The following is a 20,042-nucleotide window of genomic DNA, read 5'->3' as shown; positions in this document are numbered from 1 at the left end:
ATGCCATAGGAAGAGATTCAATAGTTCATTTTGTTGGCTTTAATAATACAGTTTAAAAGGCTGTTTGGAACAAAATATTACACATTTCATGTGTATCGCTTTGATTACATAGAAGGAACTGTTCTCATTACACAGCGAGAAAAGTGAAAGAAGAAAATAGAGCAGTGAAGTTTAAGAGTTCATTTATTTAGTAGTTGCTGGTATACAGATTACAGCGGCAAATTTTTCAACTCATCAGAATTTCATATGAAGAGACACAAATCACTAATTAAGGTAGAGGAATCCAAGTCTCAGTTATACATAAACTACATAGTTGAAAATGAGAGGAGCATCTGCTCAAGCTGGAATGTTCACAATGCATAAAGCAGCGAGTGTGTGAACAACTAAACACTCTAAATGTTGAAAGATTTTGGAACAGGTACTATAATCCATGAACTACAGAGGTACAAGGAGGAGTGGCTGGAAAAATTTCTTACTTCACCACATTTCCGAACACATGAATTTGTTATAAGATTGTTCCTCAAAACAAAGCAAAGAAGAAATAATCAAGATTAAAACAAAACCAAACATAAACACTTATTTACTTTATATTCTAGGAAGAAGGCTGCTCTTTATGAGTTACCAATAAGCTTCACACACCATTTTAATCACAAAAGTCTGCTGTTGTATGAAAAACTCTGCTGCAAATTTGGAAAGAAATCATAAGAACTTTCACTTGGTTCATTGTAGAAATGCTCTTTTTCGAAAAAAACATTTTCATGATCTAAGAATTACATATATGCAATGCTTTTACATAAGTAGGTATATACAAGCCATAAATTTATTACTGACATAAATAATTACCTTTCACAGAAAACCCTCTTCCACACTACAGAAACTACTAAAATAAAAGCATAGTAAATTTACTAAAAAGAAATTCCCAACCATTTTCTAGTTTTAAATGGTAAGTAAGGAAGTCTCTCTACCACTCAGGGAGTGCAAATGCTCATCAAAATCAAACAAGAAGCACCTATAACACATTATTGCATTAAGGGAGACCCTGGTTCCAGCTCCTACCTCTAGGCTCATAGTTCCTCAAGAATCTTTACTGCAAATAAACCTGCTGACCTTTTCTTAAGCCTGACATATCTGCTGTGTGCTGAGTGACTTTGAAATTCAGTAATAAAAATGCCTTGAGGCTTCAAAAGTATCTTTTCATTAGGACATGAAATTCCACTCATATTCACCTGTAAAAAGAACCATTAAAATGCAGATTAATTTAAAACTAATTTCCTTCCTTCCTTCCTTCCTTCCTTCCTTCCTTCCTTCCTTCCTTCCTTCCTTCCTTCCTTCCTTCCTTCCTTCCTTCCTTCCTTCCTTCCTTCCTTCCTTCCTTCCTTCCTTCCTTCATTTTGTAAAAAAAAACACTTTAAACAATCATCTAACAACCAAAACTACATGCTTTATAGGGCCAGGCTTCACAATACTAAAGGAAGAGCAGCTACATTTAGTAACTTGGATACATCTGGGAATTTGCAAAATAAAGTGGAAAAGGCAGGCTTTGCAATGGAAATGATAGTAAATGATGGTATTTTTATATTTTTAAAATGAACTTCTCCAGAGAGAACAGTGTGTGTGCTCGTGTTTCATAAAGCTCAATTTTTCTTACATGAAGCAAAACACTTGATTAATTATTTTTTAAAAATGTTGAGTTTAATAATTTCTTTTTGTGGATTACTGCCAATAAGCTGTCCAGTCTTGGTTCAATTTACAGTAGTTTTATAGCACAGTAACTCCAATGCCTTTCAAAAGTTCTACACCTGGGTAAGGGATTAGAAACAAGATCACAGATGTAATTAAATTGTTTAATTTAGTTACATCCTAGGGATTATACTTTATATCTCAGGAAAAGGATATTCTTCACATTCCTATTTCAGTCACCTGTCTCTAGCTTATTTATGAGGGTCTGACTGAACATCCAATATCATGCTTATTAGCTTCTACTCACCACTTTACAAAATGGCAACCATAACAGCTGGGAATTCTGAAAACCTTGTAGAAACAAGGTTGCTGTAACTTTTTTTCAACACAGTCTATCTATCTAAATTTCATATGAAGCTTTTGCCATTTAATCTTTCCAATCTTATGCTAGCTTTCCTTTGAATTACAAAAATTCTCCATTTTTTTGGTTATGTATTTATCTATGGAATATAAATTTAGGTAAATTTAGGTAACTATTGCTGAAAACAGTTATAGTTTATAACATAGAATCAGAACTTGGTAGTCCTGGACTCTACTCCTGCTCATATGTAACTTTATGGAAATATATATTCCTCCTGGCATCAAAAGCAGCTGGGCTCTTCCTTGGCACCAGGAAGGCACATGTTCCTTCATGTTCAGTCCCACAGGAAAATAAATTGGAATATCTACACTGGATTACTACACAGGTTATCTTATTTATACAATTGAAATGAAAAACTAAACTCCTAAAATCCAGAAATGTTACTGCTACAATATAATGAAAGCATGTTGCTGATTTTTGACCATAATAAAAAAAATTTTAAGCTCTACTAATTTTCTCATCCTTTTCTACCATGGAATAGGAATCTTTTTTCTATTTTCACACTTTTCAGTGTATGTCAGAGCATAAGATCTGAGATAATAATAATAACAATAATAATAATAATAATAATAATAGTAATAAATCTTGAAAACAAAAGTGTGCCTGTTTCAAAGGGTTTCAGTAAAAACTGATGTCACAGTAAGAATACATGCCAGGAGTACATCTTCCCATCTATCACTAACTCCAGTACTTGTATAAGGCAGACAGGAGCTTACACATGACCAAGTAAGACAGACCTCTGTCTACTCACTAAGAAAAATGGAGATCCACAGTTGTGTATCTTCAAAACTATGCTTAGAGTCTAAAGCAAACTGCTTCAACAGAAAAATGTTCTGTAATAAACTTTTTGAGTGTTATCTCTATATTGAAATTAATTACTTCTGTCTGTAAGCTGTTGACTTGAAAATTCAAATATAATTTTAAGTTCCAGATTTTGTTTGATTGAAATCAGAGCCTGGAACAATAAAAAATTGCATCTGTTAATAGATTATATATTGCTTAAGGATAAGATTCTGTCATTAAATACAGTGTAGAAACCTGACCTCACCTCTAACATTTCTATTGGTACATCACCATGAATCAAAAACCACCTGTACTGTAATTTCCCTTATTGTCTATAATAACCAGATAATTTAGTTCTGCAATCCATTTAATAGATACAATAAGGCATATACTTTACAGGACTATATGTGGACTGAAACTGCCTGAACTTTAGAGATCCAGAAGATCACTCAAGCTTGAAGAGTTCATTTTCTAGTGAAGAGTTAAATTGCCAATTACTAAGTGAAGATATTCAAAAGTAATATTAGTATATGAAAGATATTCTGAAATGACACTGTGCTAGAGCACTATCTGTACATTAAATGCCCACTATTCTATCACCCCTGTTTGAGATATTGCTAAAAATCAATAGTCCCTAAAATTATGTTACCATTTTCAAGCTTTTTTTTTCCCATTTGCTCTCAAAGCCAACTCATTCATCACCTTTAGACCTACCAGTACCAGCTTAGAATAAAGATTTCATCCCAGGCATTACTGTATTTTTTTAAAAAGCTTCTGATAGCAAGCAAGGGTTGATGTGAAATACTGAATGCATGGGAAAGAAAGCTTGAGACTGAGTCTAGAAAGTCATGTTTTCAAAAATATTTTTTAAGTATGCTTAGAATATATTACATGAAATGTAGCATATTTACACAGTTTCAGTTTGTGATTATCATGCAGTCCTTTGAACAGGTTAATGAAGGAAAAAATGAATGATTTCTTAAATAGACTGTTAAGACTGTGTTTATACTTCCAAAAGGGTTGTGGGTTAATCAATTTCATTTGATGAAAAGTAATGAAAAACAAGCAACATCAGTTCAATACCCTGCAAAACAGACAGCCTTGCACCTAGACAATGCAAGACCTGTGGGCTTTAGTGAACTGCCAAGAAGAATTAATTCTGAGGACAATCTCACAGGAAAGCACAGACACCCCTCTTGGTCTGCTGAAACTTTGAGCAAGGCAGATCATGCAGTGCTGGAGCTTACTCCTGGGAGCTGATGTGGTTTCTGAAGCTTTGGGAAACAAGTCCTGTGCACTCACAAGCACAGATCTCCATTTCAGTTCCACTTTGTTCCACAAGTAGGAGAAGTAGAAACTACTTTCAGCACTATGTATATTGGGAATTATCTTATATCTGAGATTATGGGCCACTCCCACATCTGCCAAAAAACATTAGCTGATCTACTGACGAGTTTTCCAAAAATACTTTCTTTGGAGATTTAAATTACCTTTGTAGATGCAGTAAAATCTAATCAGCGCATTTTCTGAACACGTTCCCTAGGTCTCTCTTTCTTATAAATATTAATGCACAAAATCAGGGGCCAAGCCATCCCAAGATTCATACACTCTATGCATAAATTTAGAAGTTCTTAATGTGGTATTAGCACACAGAAACAGTAAACATCACACTTGGTTTTTAATACATTTAAATGTTGAGTATTTTTCAGTCGAATACTCCCAAGGGACCTAATTAACCAAATGAAGATTTTTCAGATTAGCAAAGCAGCTAGATATATAGATGAAAATACAGGCTAAGAAGTTTGAATTTGCACCAATGACAAGCATATGTTTTAATCTCTGTGCTTTGTAGATGCATGAGGTGAAGTGACATTTATTTTCTTCTTTTCATTGGGTAGCCCCAGGTTAGATAAGGTTATTTCACATGAAAACAAAATATCTGTCAATCCTCCCACTTGTGATTATATTAACATAAATTAAACATTAAACTATTATAACTAAACAACCTGCAATGCAAGAGAGGATGATTCAAAATTGATTGATGTCTGGCATCAGATAGGCAAGATCTTGGCTTCATGGTTATTTGGGAATTAATGACAGTGATTTGTTTATCAGATGACAGGTAGAAAAAATAAAAATTAAATAATTTTGAAATATCATAATACTAAACAATATGAATCAAAGATGTCCAGTAAATTAAAATGGTTTCATCCACTCAGTAGATTAGCAGACAAGTTTTTCACAGAAATCACTTTGGCAGTTTAATTAATTTATCAAAGTCTTAGAAAGGCCGTTTGAAACTATTCTGCCATCTATCATTGGAGCAAATATTTAAGTAAATAGAAATTACTCTTTATTCTGTGTGAGCTCCTGGATGTATCTTTAATGCTACCATTTCTAAACGTTAGTCTCCCAAAGCACACTTATGTTGATATTTTAGTATGCCCCTAAAGGAAGGACTATGAACAGAGAATTTGTTACAATGACAGAAAAAAAAATTCATCAGGGTATACACCAGATCGAAGCATTTTATGCATTCATAGTAACTTCATTTTTTTCTAAAATAAATCCCACTGAACAACAGTACTAACAGGCATTTTTAAAGAAGACTTTAAAAATCAAGAATATTTTTTAAAGTTTGCTGACACGTTTGCATTTGTGCATATATTGTGTATATCTATTTATCTAATTCACATTTGTACATATATATACAAGATTAAATGTTTATTTTTAATTTAAAAAGCAGCAACACCAGTTTTTGCTGCCTGACTGTTTCAAAGATGGAAAGACAGTTCCTTTTCATATGTAAGTACAAAGCAAAACACTTTTTTATTCCAAGAAAAACAGTCTTGCTTTTACTGCTCTACATAAAAAAAAAAATCTACATGTAATTCTACTCTTCCATTGAATTGTATGAGAATGCTACAGATGGTTTGTCACATCTCGATTAGCTCATTTTTCACAATGCTCTTGTGACACTGTATCATTTACACAAGGTTTATTTGTCAAAATCCCATAGCACCTTTCTGACAACAGATGTTTTGAAATTCATCCTATTTTGCTTGGCAAAGACTTATTTTAATGGATTTGACAGTATGATTTCAGTGACAAATTCACTGGCCATTTAACTCAGTTTAGAAAACCTAAAACCAGACTCTGATAAATGTTCATTTTGTAATTCTTATAATGTATTTTAAAGGAATTGCCCTTATAAAATAGGGTTGGTTTGGGTTTTTTCACAAATGATTATTCACTCAAATCTATCCTGCATAAGATGTTTAAGTAAAGACTTTGGCTTGATTGCTTCTTCAGTTTGTCTCTTAAATAGAATGCAACTTTGAATCCACAGGTATTCCATGTATCACTTTGTGCATCAGGAACAGAGATAGTAAAAGCTATGATAGCATTTTTTTCAGCAGGAATTCTTACAGATGAGCATTAATTCTGAGACCTTAATGTGAACCAATGGATAAATATCCCCATGTCTCCTCATGAAGGAAGATAAACTCAGGGGTCTGATACTGCAGGTTTTACTGGTGAACAGCCCTTGTTCTGACTGTTCTTGCTGAAATGTTCTGTGTCAGTGGTACAGGTTAACAGCGGAGTTATGTTCTAATTCAGGTCTCTTTTTCAGGAATGTGACAAAGTGCCTTATGAAAAATGAATGAATGAAAATGGATGAATTCAAAAGTCTCTTTAAAGCCCCTTCTCACCTAAAAAAATGTTTGGCATCTCAGCACTGCAAGGCAATCCTCTCTTCCTCAAACAGTAATACTGTCAAATACAGATTTTCCCCCAAAAAGACGGCACAGGTGGTCAAACACAATTGCTGTTAGCAATCCCTAAACTTGTTTTCCTGAAGAGTATTACTTATAAAAATTCACCATCATAAACCAGATACTCTAGTCTTTTAAAGCACACATAGACCTCTCTGAAAAAAGCCACCATAGATTTTGCCACTGACATTTTCCTGCTCATCTTCACTGTACCCCTGTACTATCTAAAAATGGCAAGATTTGGCTTGCATTAGCATTACAATAAATAATTTTACTGCAAGAAAGCCATGTAAAAATAAAATTGTGTGGACTTTGTTGATTTATGTTTTTTCAAATGTGAGCCATGGAAAAGAAGGAGGAAGCATCAATCAGGAGAGTTCCCTGATTATGCTTAAAATGCTCTTCCGACCCAACCTAAAGAGGAGCTGTAGTATACATACCAAACCACAACGCATGGTGGCATTCTCTATAATGTAACAGAGGGTGGTTTGTACTTTGTCACTGACTAGTAGGTATTCGCCATGCTTCAGGTGATACTTAACATTTTTACTCTTCAAAATATAATAATTTTGTTATAAAACTACTTTTTTCCTGAGGACAATAGAGTAAGTCATTACCATTTCTGAATGCTGCTTAATAGTACAATTTTTTTTAAATTAGAGAAGTCACTGCAACACCATTTTAGTCCTTTTATTTCTAGGGTTCTAATACAAAGTACTGGATAGAATGCAATCAGCAAGGTACCAGTTTTCTCCACTGACTCCTGGTCATCTACCCTGAAGAAGAGCTGCCTGCAAAACCTGCTGGTCTGCAGGGCAAGGCCCTGGCTGGGAACGGGCAACAGGCACCTGGGTACCCGCAGGGATGCTGAGAAGCTCTCCCACAGCAGCCGGACATGCCTTACCTCTCACTGTGCGCTGACTGGGAAGTCACCGAGCGAGCAGCGGGGAGGGACCCCGTCACCACAGCCAGGCTGCACCTGCACTTTGGTGGCTCAGGGAAGGGGCTGGCGACCGCCGGCCCCCGGACACCGGACACCCAGAGCGCCGTGCGCTCTTTGTCCTTCGGAGAGACACACAGGCGAGACGGAGAGGTGCGGGGCGGCGGGCAGGGCTCCCCGAGGGGCTTGCTGCGCCTGTCGTGACCCACACCGGAGCCCCGGCGCCGACAGCGGGGCAGCCGGGCTGGCCCGGGGGTCCCGACCGAAGGCTGCAGCCCGTGGAGCCCGGGCCCGCTGCCGGGGAGCCGGGAGCCGCGGGCGGGCAGGAGCGGGGCGGCGCCCGGCCCGGGAAGTTTCTCGCCACAGGTTGTCCCCTCCCGCCCGCCCCCCGGGAGCCGCGGGCGGGCCCGGCCACAGGGACGCACCTTGGCGCCGCAACCGCCGCTTCTTGAGCCCGAAGATGCGGACCTTGGAGAAGATGTCCACCAGGTTGCCATTGCAGAGCCCGCGGTTCTTGTTGGGGCTGTTCCGCCTCCTGCTGGCCGAGGGCCGGTCCCAGTGCTGCTCCCTCGCCTGCCGCTTCTGGCGGATCAAGCCGCTGGCGATGGCCGCTGCCATGGCTGCTCGCCGGCTCGCCCACGCCGGGCAGGGAGCAGGGAGGCGGCGAGGCGCTCAGCCCCGGCGGGATCCCATCCCCGGGGGCGAGGGCGAGCGGGAGCCTCCTCCGGCCCGGGGCGCGGCTGCGGAGGGGCGCCCGCACCGTGCGGCCGGCGGGAGCTGCCGCCGCCAAGGGTCACCGCATGGGTGCCTGCCGTCCCCCCCGCCGTGTCCCGGCGCAGGGGCTCCTGCTCGGGCGGGCGTCTGCCGGCGGGCTGGCGGGGCGAGCGGCACTCGGGGCAGAGCCGCGCCCGGAAGGCTCCGGTCGGGTCGGGTCGATCGACTCGGGTCGGGTCCGCCCGGCAGCGTCGCCTCCCGGGGCTGCCCCTCAGCCCCGAGCCGCCGCCGCCCGCTCGCCCGGCGCTGCCATCGCCACGGCCGGGGCGGCTACCGCCGCCTCTTCCCGGCTCCCGCCTGATGATTGCCAAGTGCTTCAGAAATCAGCATCTGGAGAGAGCAATCTTCTTCTCCGGGGAGAACTGTAATCACGGCTCCTCGGTCCCACCCCGCTCCAGCCTCCCCTACACACGCACGCACACACACAGGCACACAGGCACACACACACACACACAGGCACACACAGGCACACACACACACACACACACACACACACACAGGCACGCACCGCTGGAGCTTTTTTTTGTCCTCCCCAAGGCGAGGGGCGGCGAGGGTGCAAGCAGTGGAGGAGGGGGAATGGGGAAAGACAGAAGAAAAAGGCACAGAGGGAGAGAGGCGGAGGGACGGGCTGATGCTGATGTGGTTTTCTGGTGGGAACCGGGAGGTTCCCTGTGGATCCGCCGCCAGCTGCCTCTGCCCCCCGTTAAGCTTCCAGGTGGCTTCGTGCGGGGCTCCCTTCCCGGGGAAAGAAGGAGGGCTCTGCGAGCTGCCGGAGGGGCGTATGGCCCTCCCCGTTCTCCTTCGCCCGCCCCGGCACTCCGAGGATCCCTCTCTCACGCACCCTCTCTCCAGCTCCCCGGCCGCGGCTCCCTGCCGGCCGCCCCCCGCCCCCAGCGGTGACACCGGCACCTGTCCCCGTCCCCAGGCGGGGAGCGGCAGGCAGGGCGAGCGGGACACCGCGGGAGCCGGAGGCAGGGCGGGCGGGCGAGGGACACGGCGCTCCGCCAAGGACACCCTGCCCCGCGCAGTGCCCCCGCCCGCCCCCTCGGCCCCCAGGCAGGAGCGGACCGAGCAGCAGGGAGCTCTGGGGTTCTGCCTCATGGGAAGGTTTTGGAGCCGTGAGCTGAGGGGCTGAGGGGACCTTCAGCTCAAATATCAAAGGGATTACATGGGGCACCCACAAACAGCCACAGCAGGTGGATTTACTAATCCCCAGCACCGTGTAAAATTACAGGCTATGTCTTGGAGCACTTAAGGAAGCACCAGCCAAGCTCACTAGACACAGAAAACCCCGAGAAGTTCATAAGGCACTGCAAATAGTAAATACCATGTAATATAAGACATCCCACTTATTTCCTTTCACCTTTTACTGTTGGCTCGTCTCCCTTTTCAAATAATGGCCCAAAGTTTTTTGAATTTACTTTCTGCAAGCCTAATGGTTAAACTTCCTGAAGTTTTAGCTAGCCAGAGGAAATTAGAGAAAGAAAACAAGCATCTACACAGAAAAATATTGTTAGCCTCTAAAGAAGGCCAGATGCTTGCACAGGCAATTATCATGTATTATCTATTTTTATACTGGTTTCACAGTGCTCTAATCTCTTATTAGATGGTGTTGAGGTTTTTTTTGTTTTGCTTTGGTGCTTTGGTGCTTTTTTGTTTTGTTTTGGTTTTGGGGTTTTTTTGTTTTGTTTTTGTGGTTGTTTTTTGGGTTTTTTTAACGGGCTTGAAAGTGTAGATATTCACCCAGAAAAATTCACTCTTTTGCAATACAGAACCAAGTACAGGTTCTTGTTTCAGCAGAGGCTTCAGCTTCTTTGATATTGACCATTTTCCCCCCTAAATCCTTTAATCTACAAAGCACTATTTTTATACAGAGGGCAAAAGTGTATGGTGGGAACTCCAGTATACAGGGATTTTGTATTAATACTAGACCAACTAGGAACAGAACATGCACAATCGGATCTGGATAATACATTTTAATTCTATTTAAAAGTGTCTCTAAAGAGATTCAGCTAAGACTCATTGGATTTCCTATCTGGCAATTTTTACAGAGCAGCAATTTCCTTACAACGGTTACAATTGCCCTAACTAATGCAATTAGACAGAGAGGTGGTTATTAAAAAAAAATAAAATTAAATTTCAATGTAGTATTTTTGCATACTGCTGTCTTTTTCCTTCCTCCTCAAAAGTGGACAAGGCACGGAGGGGCGTTCCTTAGACCCCTCAAGAGGGAAGCGCTGCCCCAGTGCGCCTGCCCTGCCCCGGTCCCGGTCCCGGTCCCTGTCCCTGTCCCTGTCCCTGTCCCTGTCCCGGTCCCGGTCCCGGTCCCTGTCCCGCCTGTTTCTGCCTTCAGCACCGCGGACAGCGCAGCAGCGGCGGCCGCGCACGGCCGGGGACAGCCCGGCCCCAGCGCGGGGAGCTGGCAGGACACAGCCCAAAGTCAGCCCGGCTTGGCTGCTGGCTCCAAACAAAGGAATGAATGAGAGGGAGTAGAGTGAAACAGAGGCCAGCCACTCACTATCTCTCAGGAATGCAGAGGTACACTACAATCCTAACATTTGCATGAGAAACTCCAAAAGGATGTGGATCCCAAGTCCCTCACTACAGCACCAGATGATGCTATGCATCATATACTATCTACTACTATTGTTCCTTTCTATATTTTCCTTCAAATCCTGGGCCTGTGCCAAAACACTCTGACATTTCTCAACCACATGATGCTCGGTTGAGAAAGAAAAGCAAGATAGAGGGTGAAAACGGGTGGTATGCCTATAGACAAAGAGAAAATGTGTTTCTTACTCCAGAGATTAAAACGAAAAAGAAAACAAGAAAAGCTTTGTACTCACATCTCAGAAATGCAGAGCAGTTGTTTACATCTTGGGGTTTTACAAAGAAAACTCAAGAGAGCCATCTGGTGTCCTAACCTGTGATAAAATGCGTGCAATTCTAATCAAAGTGAAGGTTCTGCTAACAGATGGATTGCACAAGTATGAACATATCAGATACCTTAAAAACTGGGAACTGCATGAGTATATGCATTTAGGGCAAATGGATATATCCTAGGTATGACATATTTTACATTAAAACAGAGTTTTATCTCTGATTAACAAAACTTCGGATATGAAAACAAATTATTAAAAGGCAAAGAGGGGGAGAAAAGGTTTTCAGTGCTTTCTACTTTCCCATCTATTAATTTATAACTGGTATTTTATTATAGATTTCAGAAGTTTTCTAAACAAAAACATTATAGAATCTATAAAATTGCTTTCTTTGATAAATTTTATAGTAAAAATTAAATGTATATAAAGTGTGCATAAAATACTTGGTTTTTTATATGTTAGGGGATGAAACATTATTATTCCTTTTTTTTTAATGTATTACTGAGAAGAAACCATATTCCATTTCAGCTAATTTAACATGTAAATTTCAATGTGATCTTTTTAGGCATGAAAGTTCAATACTAAAATATACACCATTGTTGTTTGCATATGTGCACGTACCAGAGATACATAAAATACTTTTATGAGAAATTCAATTAGGAAAAATGGTATTCAATGCTTTATAGTCTATTCTGCCTAGATCCATAGGCTACAAAATGTATAGAACTTAATGTGTCACCTTTACACATTATGGGCTTTGGGTTTTTTCTTTTTTATTGATTTATTTTGACTTATTATATGTTTTGCAATAACTTGGATAATGTTACAAGCTGCAGAGTTATGCAGTTCAATGCAGTCATGCGCACACACTCCACCCAAATTTTCTCCTCCCAGATATCCTGAAACCACTCTTGATATCAAAACAAAATAAATCAAATAAAGCCTGAATTTTTTACAAGCAGATATTTTCTACAAGTGCAAAATGTCAGATTATTACATTACTACTAAACATGTTTAAGTTTCATGAGCTATGGTGAAGTTTTTACTGCACTTGCCTGCGAAGAGTAGGGCACACAGAGTTCAGCTGTCCAGTTAAATACACTAGAAGATGATGAGGTAAAGTCAGCTTACATTCTGGAAGTCATTAATAAAGTATAGTGAATCTAGATGTTCTTTCAGACTCTACAGAGTTTTGTGTCTTTGCAAATGTTTGTTTTTTCCTTTGGAAGATGTTGTGTTCTATAGCAGCACAAGTACTAGCACCTTGCTCCTTATACCATTCAAAACAGAGAGGATGGTCTAGGGGTAAAAAGTACCAATTTAGGCCTAACAATTCAAAGGCATGCATAAAAGTACATCTAGACCAATGGGAAAATTTAATATTACAAGAAGAGACATTTCAGGAATGGAGAAATTACTTGTTTCTAAATTGTGATGGATTTATTTAATCACCCTTGTGGTGCTTCTGATCAGACTGATTGCCAAATTACTGTTTCCAGCTGAACTTGTAATTCTGATTTGTTGCTTCTGACAAAAACAAATTATTGAAGGTTGCTGGTAGTTTAGGTGGACCATAATTAAAGTGTCTAAATTCAATGTACATACTAAGACCCCTCCACTCCCTCAAATATCATAAGAAATTGTGATACAGTCCTACAAATAGAATTATTTATGTAATTGCATAACTGATATACTCCCAAGGCACACAGTATGTATGTATAGGAAGGATGAGTGCTGGTAAGCAACAGTAACTTTCAATTCTTGATTTAAATGTCTTGAGGGAAAAAGATGGAGCAGGAGAAGTAATGGCTTGAACAAGGTGAAACATAATCTATGACTTACTCTATAGGTTGGTAAGTGTTTAATTGTACAAAACTGAACAAGCTAGAAAAATGTTTGTCAACTTAAAAGGTCACATCTTTCATAAGCAGACCAGTATGAACATATTAAAACATAGATAATAATTCCTTTTTCAGATAGCTTATATGCATTCCATGTTTATAAGAAGACTAGTACAATATGTTTGTGCAATGAGCTGTTAACAGTTTAAATTAGGTCAGTTTTATATGTTCTTGTCTATTAATCTGGATATAATTCTCCTTATAAGTTATTGTTAGTTTCCCAAAAGGCAATGTACTATGAAGCACTGAAGTTCAAAATCCCTAACACCCTGAACACTTGAGTGATAAGACTTTGATAAGACTTTGAAGATAAGACTCATTGATAAGACTTTGAAGAACATTAAGAACAAAATTTGTTTAACATGATAATATGTTTCACAGAATTCGGATTTCTATCATTTCACACTTCTTTGTGTCAAAAGCACTCAGCTTTCAGTCTCAACATTCACAATGTACTTGAGGAGCCAAAATCATACCTATTAAAATTTACTAAATACATAGAAGGTCCTATGGAGTCACTTGTTTAAATAGATCCGGTGAATCCGTTTAATTAAGATAAAAGTAAGCTTCCAATATATTGTTCAAAGAACTGCACATATTTTAATCAGCTTCTTCACAGGATTTGGCTTATGTATCCAACTCATAAGAAAAAACATTAAAACATGATTCCTGTATACGCAAGAATATATTAATGCACCATGCAAGGCAGTCTACCACTAGATGACTGGTTATGCAGAGAACTATCAAAACATTCTATTCAAGTATAAACACTATTCAAATACAGAACACCTACAATGCTGCCTATAGCAGCTCAGGTGCAATATTTCTTCTGCATTCACATATTACATTCATTTCTTTCACATACTTCCTGAGATACATCCATAACTCAAAGGACTAAGTAGCTCTACACTAGATATTGACTTATTCTTTAGACATTACATGATTCTTAGATTTCTTTTACTTTTGCTTTTTTTTTACTTTGCTGTCCCCCTTTCCTCTCCAATGCTAAATTGCATGGATTATGCTGTAGTAATGAGCCTTATGAATAGTCTTGTATCTAGGAAAATACCTGCTTTAATTCAGAGTTTCATTTTTTATTCCATGGGCTAAGTCTTCATCCTTCAACAGGGGGGAAAAGGCGGATGAAGATTCTTAATGCTATTTTTAACAATTGATCTTTTGGCCAGATAAGATGTATGATTACAGCTGCTAACTTCTAGCAAAGCTCCTGTGACACCTTTCATGACCCTTTCTGTTTTTCACTCTATCTTTCCTCTACTTCTGATATCACTTCTTTTGAGACCAGGTGAACAAAAGAAACCAGCTGGGTTGACAGGAGTATCTGTACAGCACAGAGATCATATAAGGATCACCAAAATAGCTCACCCAGACCCAAAACTTAAACCCAGGAAGTCTCTTTTAAACAATTAACGACAACAGTGAAGGAAGAAAAAATAAAAAAAATAATCAAGACCACTTTCAGTATATAATCCAAAAAAGTAATTAAAAATCAAATACTTTGTGGTTTCTGCAGTGACATATATAATATTTTATCTTTAAAAATGAAATAATCTCTTTAAAGAGAGGTTTGTAATAACTGATAACAGATACACATTACCATTAATTTTGTTCTTACTAAAGCTAATAGCAGATCTGCCACAAGACTGCTTCAAACAAGGCTCTGGTGACACAAGCCAGAAAAAGGACTGTCATTAAAGAAAAACAAACACAAACAGCATCCCCCCACCCCCCATCTTTAGTCCACACAGCTGCAGAGAGCAGTTTAAGATTTAGAGGCCTAAAAACAGCATGGAGAGCTTCTTCATTAATATGCACAGCTTAAGCCAACATCTGTTGTGTTTACTTATCTAGCCACAGCAGGACTTGTCTGCTTGGCCTGACTTCTGGAACATGCAACAGACTTTGCTGTTATTCTCTCTCAAGTAACTGAAAGTCCCTGTAAGGCGAGTCTGCTTAATTTTGTTCTACAGAAACAAAGCAAACACTGTCCCTAAGAAATTCAGTCTCTACAGTGAATTGGCTCTGGAGTCAGTGCAGCTGGCAGAGCATGTAAGCTGCTCTACCTGTTTCATGCTACTCTCCAGCGAGGATTTCCTGCACCTAGAACATATTTGCAAATGGATTTCTTGCTTTCCTTGGAACCAGTATGAAAACACATGACAATATGAGAAGAAAATGTGCAGTACTTCTGAACCATTGGAACAAGGAAGATGTTGGATTTTGACGATCTCACAGAGATCCAGGAGAAAAGCACTTTATTACAAAAAGCACATTAAAATAAAATAAAATACTGAATAGAAAAGATAGTATGAGCAGAGATGTACATAAATTGCTATCTTGAGAAGCAGAAGAATGATTCCCTCAAAAAGCATCTAATAATCTTTTAAGTATAAAAAGTGATTTTTACCAGTGACAGGAGGAGCTGCAGCATGTCTGCCCATGCACATGAATGCACACATGCACACACAAAAACATCCACAACAACACTTTGTTTCTTGGAAGAAAGCATGAAAAATAGTCCCTGCCAAATAATCTAGGAAAAAATGGTCTTATTTTCTGCTATGTGACCTAGAATTGACAGTGTGATTAATTTCAGATAACTTTCAGATAGTCATCTTTGTTTGGAATTATTCTACTTTTGATTAACTTTTGAATAACTTTGGATTTGCAATCCCTTTGATACTATATTAAAGACATTTACAAGGAAAAAATAATCAAAACCAAAACTAACATCCCATTTTTTTCTTGTTCAAGAGGTAAGGTCATACAGTATTTCTCTGGGTACTGAAGGGAGAAAATAGAGATACAGAACAATTCTGGCTAATACCATGTTCATCTAAAGGGTAAGCCTTGATTCCCTCTCAAGTCTAATCAAATAGACATGACCATTTCTTTGGGGTTTAGACACAACCAATATCCTCTGAAAAAAGTCCCATACTCTGTTCCCCTTTCCAAGCAAACAGAAAATTCAGTGCACTGTCTAACACTTCATTGAATGCAACAAACTGATGTCAGATATAAATCTCTGAATAACAAGTATGGCTATCTTCTTTTCAGTTAATCTAGATTTTTAGAAGTATCTGACAAGCTAATATAGTTTATATTAGCATAGGAACAGATTTTTCCTTTCTCCCCCTCAATGTTTCTTTCACTCTATACTATTTTCTTTCACTGAAAGATTTCCTTTGCATTGACACACTATTGTTAAGAAAAAGATGCAAACAAATATTATCTATTACAAAAACAAACAAACAAACAAACAAACAAGCAAACAAAAAAAAAAAAAAACCATCAGGAGGAAACTTTTCAGATTTCACCCTTCTCTTCTCTCTTTGATAATCAGTTTAATTCAGCTCTAGCTTCATCAACAGCAGTGGTACTTGCTGTATCAGCATTTCCATTTTACTTCTTCCAAAACAGAAACATTTATTTATTCTACACTTTTTTATGTCTTTAAAAAAAACCTAACAAAATCAGTAATGAATGCTTTGACCTAAGGAGAAAAAATAACGAACTTAAGAACTTCTGCTTACCCATCTTGTTACTTATATGATCATCAAGATCATACAAAACATCAAGACAAATTTCACAGACTTTTGCTATCTTTTTATTTATTTTCTATGATGAAGATGCTAGATACAATATAATGAATACTAGAATTATTTTTAAATCCTGAAAAAATTGGAGTCCCTGTTTATGTTACTGTGGTGATATTCCTGGCTATTAGTTCAAATAACACAGTATTTATTATTAGTGGTAATAGCATGAAGACTTCTAATATAGTGACTTTATTTTACAACCCAGTCTTACAGAGTCAATACAAAATATCTGACATTTAAGACTTAACTCATCAAAACCTTTCAACATCATATCTCTCTAAAGTGCAGTGCAATTATCTGATTTGCCAGCAGTGGACACTGTTTGTCTAGTTATTCACAGCTATATTGACTGAGGAATATCTTGCAACACATACCAGCATATTTTTCTTTAATTCCTTGCACTGCAAGTAATTAAAAAAAAAAAAAAAAAAAAAAAAAAAAAAAAGAGTTATTTGTACCAGACACAAGCTAAGTAAAAGTTGTGTGGTAGAAGTGTTTTTCAACATCTGTGTAATATCATACTACACCTTTAAAAAAAAGAAAAATGTTAAGTAACTTTAGGAAAAATAAATATAGACTTATTCACATGGGGTTGGTCTCTACCTTAATCATAATAATTTCAAGTTGTAGAAGATGTTCTGATGTGAAAAATAAACAATTATTTGCTTGTATTGTCCATAGAGTGATGTTTATGAGACTGAAACTATACAGGTTTTGCATTTTTCTATTAAATTCTTGCAAATAATGACATGCGCAAGCTAAAAATTCTAAGAAGAATATTCACTTGAGTTTCCTCTAGTCTTTGTTGAATAAAACAATTGTTCAAGATCTGCAAAGGATATGTTTTGTGCCTGATATTTTTACAGGGGCTTTGATGTTAAGCTGAAAATAAGGATTTTTAGGATGAAAGAATAGATAGCTATAAGACCAACACAAAGAGTTGCAAAAGGTTTAGTAAAAATCAGCATAGCTATCTAGAAGCAGTTTCCATTCATCTTAAATATAGAAAGTAAGTGTTAGCATTTTTTAAAAGCCATGCACAGGTTTAATCTCATATAATTTTATCTTAGGCACTATTAAAAAAGTTACAGCAGTCACCTACTTATTTCGTTATTCAAATGATTCATTAGGCTCCTCCTAAAATGCCTATCAGTCTAACACTTAAATAAATGCAGTTTTCATGTAAGAATGTCCAATATCTTCATAGCACAATTAACTCATTTTCTGCCTAATGCAGCTGAAACCTCATAAACAGGGCCCAACACTCTGCTGCCAGTCTGTGTACACAGGACACCCACAGAGGCTATCAGAAATATGCTTTTTGTCATATGAAAAGTCAATTGTATTCAGTGGCAATGATGCCTTAAGTTTTAGCCTTCATCTTTTCTAGATTCTGTACTGCATTAGTATATAACTCTGAACTTCATATAAAGTATTAGAAAGTTATCTTCACAGTTTAGTCAGACAAAACAATCCTTTTCTAGCCTTAGAACCAAGGAATCACTGCAGCTCTGGGCCCAAAAAGTATAAACAGGAACTGAGGAGAGCAATCTGGGAGGATGGGACTTCATAACCTCAAGCTGTAATTGGACAATTTAGCCCAATATGTAAATGGACCAAAACTTTTAAAAGAGTGAAAACTTGTGACCCAGTGTCCATCTTGCGTACAGCTACAGCCAGGCCCTTGTAGTACTCAAGTTGTATCCTTTGAAGGCCTTTAAATAAATACCTACTTTATTCCTTTAACTTTGTCTAGCCTCTGTTCTAGGTAGCCTCTCAAGGCATCAGTAGGACCATTTGAGATCTGGCTAAGACTATTGTGAAATTGCCTCCCAGAAACCTGGGACCCTCAGACATATTGGTGTGAGGTCTAGCTTCTAGCAGGCTGCCTTTCAGTCTCTGAGAATCTGGAGTATCCACTCGGTGAATGATTTTTTCAGTATGTTATGTTATGTTTAAAAGCGGCTTAGAAGCCATCAGTCAGTGCACAAACAGGTAACACAGAATACTTGGACTGGAGTCAGAGACTGCTGAAACTTCCTTCCAGTCACATCAGCTCTTCAAACTGCTCAGTCTTTGACACTGGTAAGCAGAACACTGTGACTTCCCAAATCCCACTTTTCCCAAGCAATCTACCTTAAAACTGAACTCACTACTGGTGGACAAGGTTTCTTTTCAAAGTCAATCCACTGGGACATATTTATTACCAAAAATCTGTAAGCATCCCTTGCATTGCCCTTCTGTGTTCAGGTAGGTCTTGTATTTACAGACACAAACTCAAATTAAAATTTATCACCCCAAGTCTCAGGGCTTTTTTTACTTATTTCCAGACTTAGTTTAAACTCTATGGAAACTTGATTTTGCTACAGATGTAGGGAGGAAGAGCTAAATTAATACCAGGAAACAGCTTGATGAGTGGAAGCTCTCTTTGATGCAATCCAAACTGTGCTCTGTAAATAATAAGTGAGAGGTTCTGGCTATGCTAGACTGACAAGGAAGAACAGAAGTCATTAGAAACAGAACAATCTGGCAGCCAGATTGCTCTGAACCTTAGCTCCTTTGCTAAAATTCTCTCTCTAGGGACAAAGCCATCCTTTCTGGGCCTTAAAGCTCAAAGAAAAACAATTTACATGTAATAGTTTATTGTGAAGAAAAGAGGAAAGTTTAAAGTTATGGCTGCAGTTTTACAGATGTGGAATAGGGTATTATACCATTCTCTAAGTGTCAGTCATATAAGTAAGTTTTTGGTGATTTTGTTTACTATTTTGTCATACAAAATAATAGTGCTTACTATTATTACTCACAATTTTTAAATTAACTGCCAAAACATTGGATACAGGCAGATCAACTTAGCATTGAATCAATTTTTAAAATAAACATTCTCATTAAAAAAAAAAATTACCAACAGCAGCAGACCTGGATCTGAACAGCATACAGGTATTTCTAAATCTAATGGTTTTCTTTTTCCCAAGACAGAAAAATACTTTTGTTTTACAACAACTGAAAATGTATGCAAAAAAAAGATTAAAAATATTTTATCTGATAAGGTGCCTGAGCACCATTTATTTCTGAAATTATTTATGATTATAAGTCAGCACATTTAAAAATGTGGAGCTGTTGGCAACTTAAACCTCGACTGTTTCTTACATGCTTCACAAGACATGGAATTTTCTGAAGCAGAGATAATCTTTACCACTTCTAGTATATTTACAAAATATTATTTTCTGATGCCATTGATTTATGACCCAAAACACTCAAACTTTCCCTC

At 38.6% G+C, this 20,042-nt stretch overlaps 1 protein-coding gene across 4 annotated transcripts in view; it reads right to left on the bottom strand.

The window, feature by feature from the left end:
* The window catches only part of FGF14 (fibroblast growth factor 14), a 381,757-nt gene that overhangs the window by 117,310 nt on the left and 244,405 nt on the right, over positions 1–20,042 (bottom strand). Inside the window, exon 1 of one of the 4 annotated variants that reach the window (XM_058042844.1) lies at positions 8,026–8,288. The exons of the other annotated variants lie outside the window; for them this stretch is intronic. Within the exon in view, the coding sequence (XP_057898827.1) occupies positions 8,026–8,218 (193 nt within the window). The 5' untranslated portion in view covers positions 8,219–8,288. Of the gene's footprint in view, positions 1–8,025; positions 8,289–20,042 lie in introns of those variants that run through there. 4 annotated transcript variants of the gene reach the window in all.

Source organism: Melospiza georgiana, chromosome 2 (assembly GCF_028018845.1).
Source record: "Melospiza georgiana isolate bMelGeo1 chromosome 2, bMelGeo1.pri, whole genome shotgun sequence".
Lineage (NCBI taxonomy): Eukaryota > Metazoa > Chordata > Aves > Passeriformes > Passerellidae > Melospiza > Melospiza georgiana.
The sequence above is the reverse complement of the archived record's forward strand: the minus strand, read 5'-3'. Positions and strand labels throughout refer to the sequence as shown.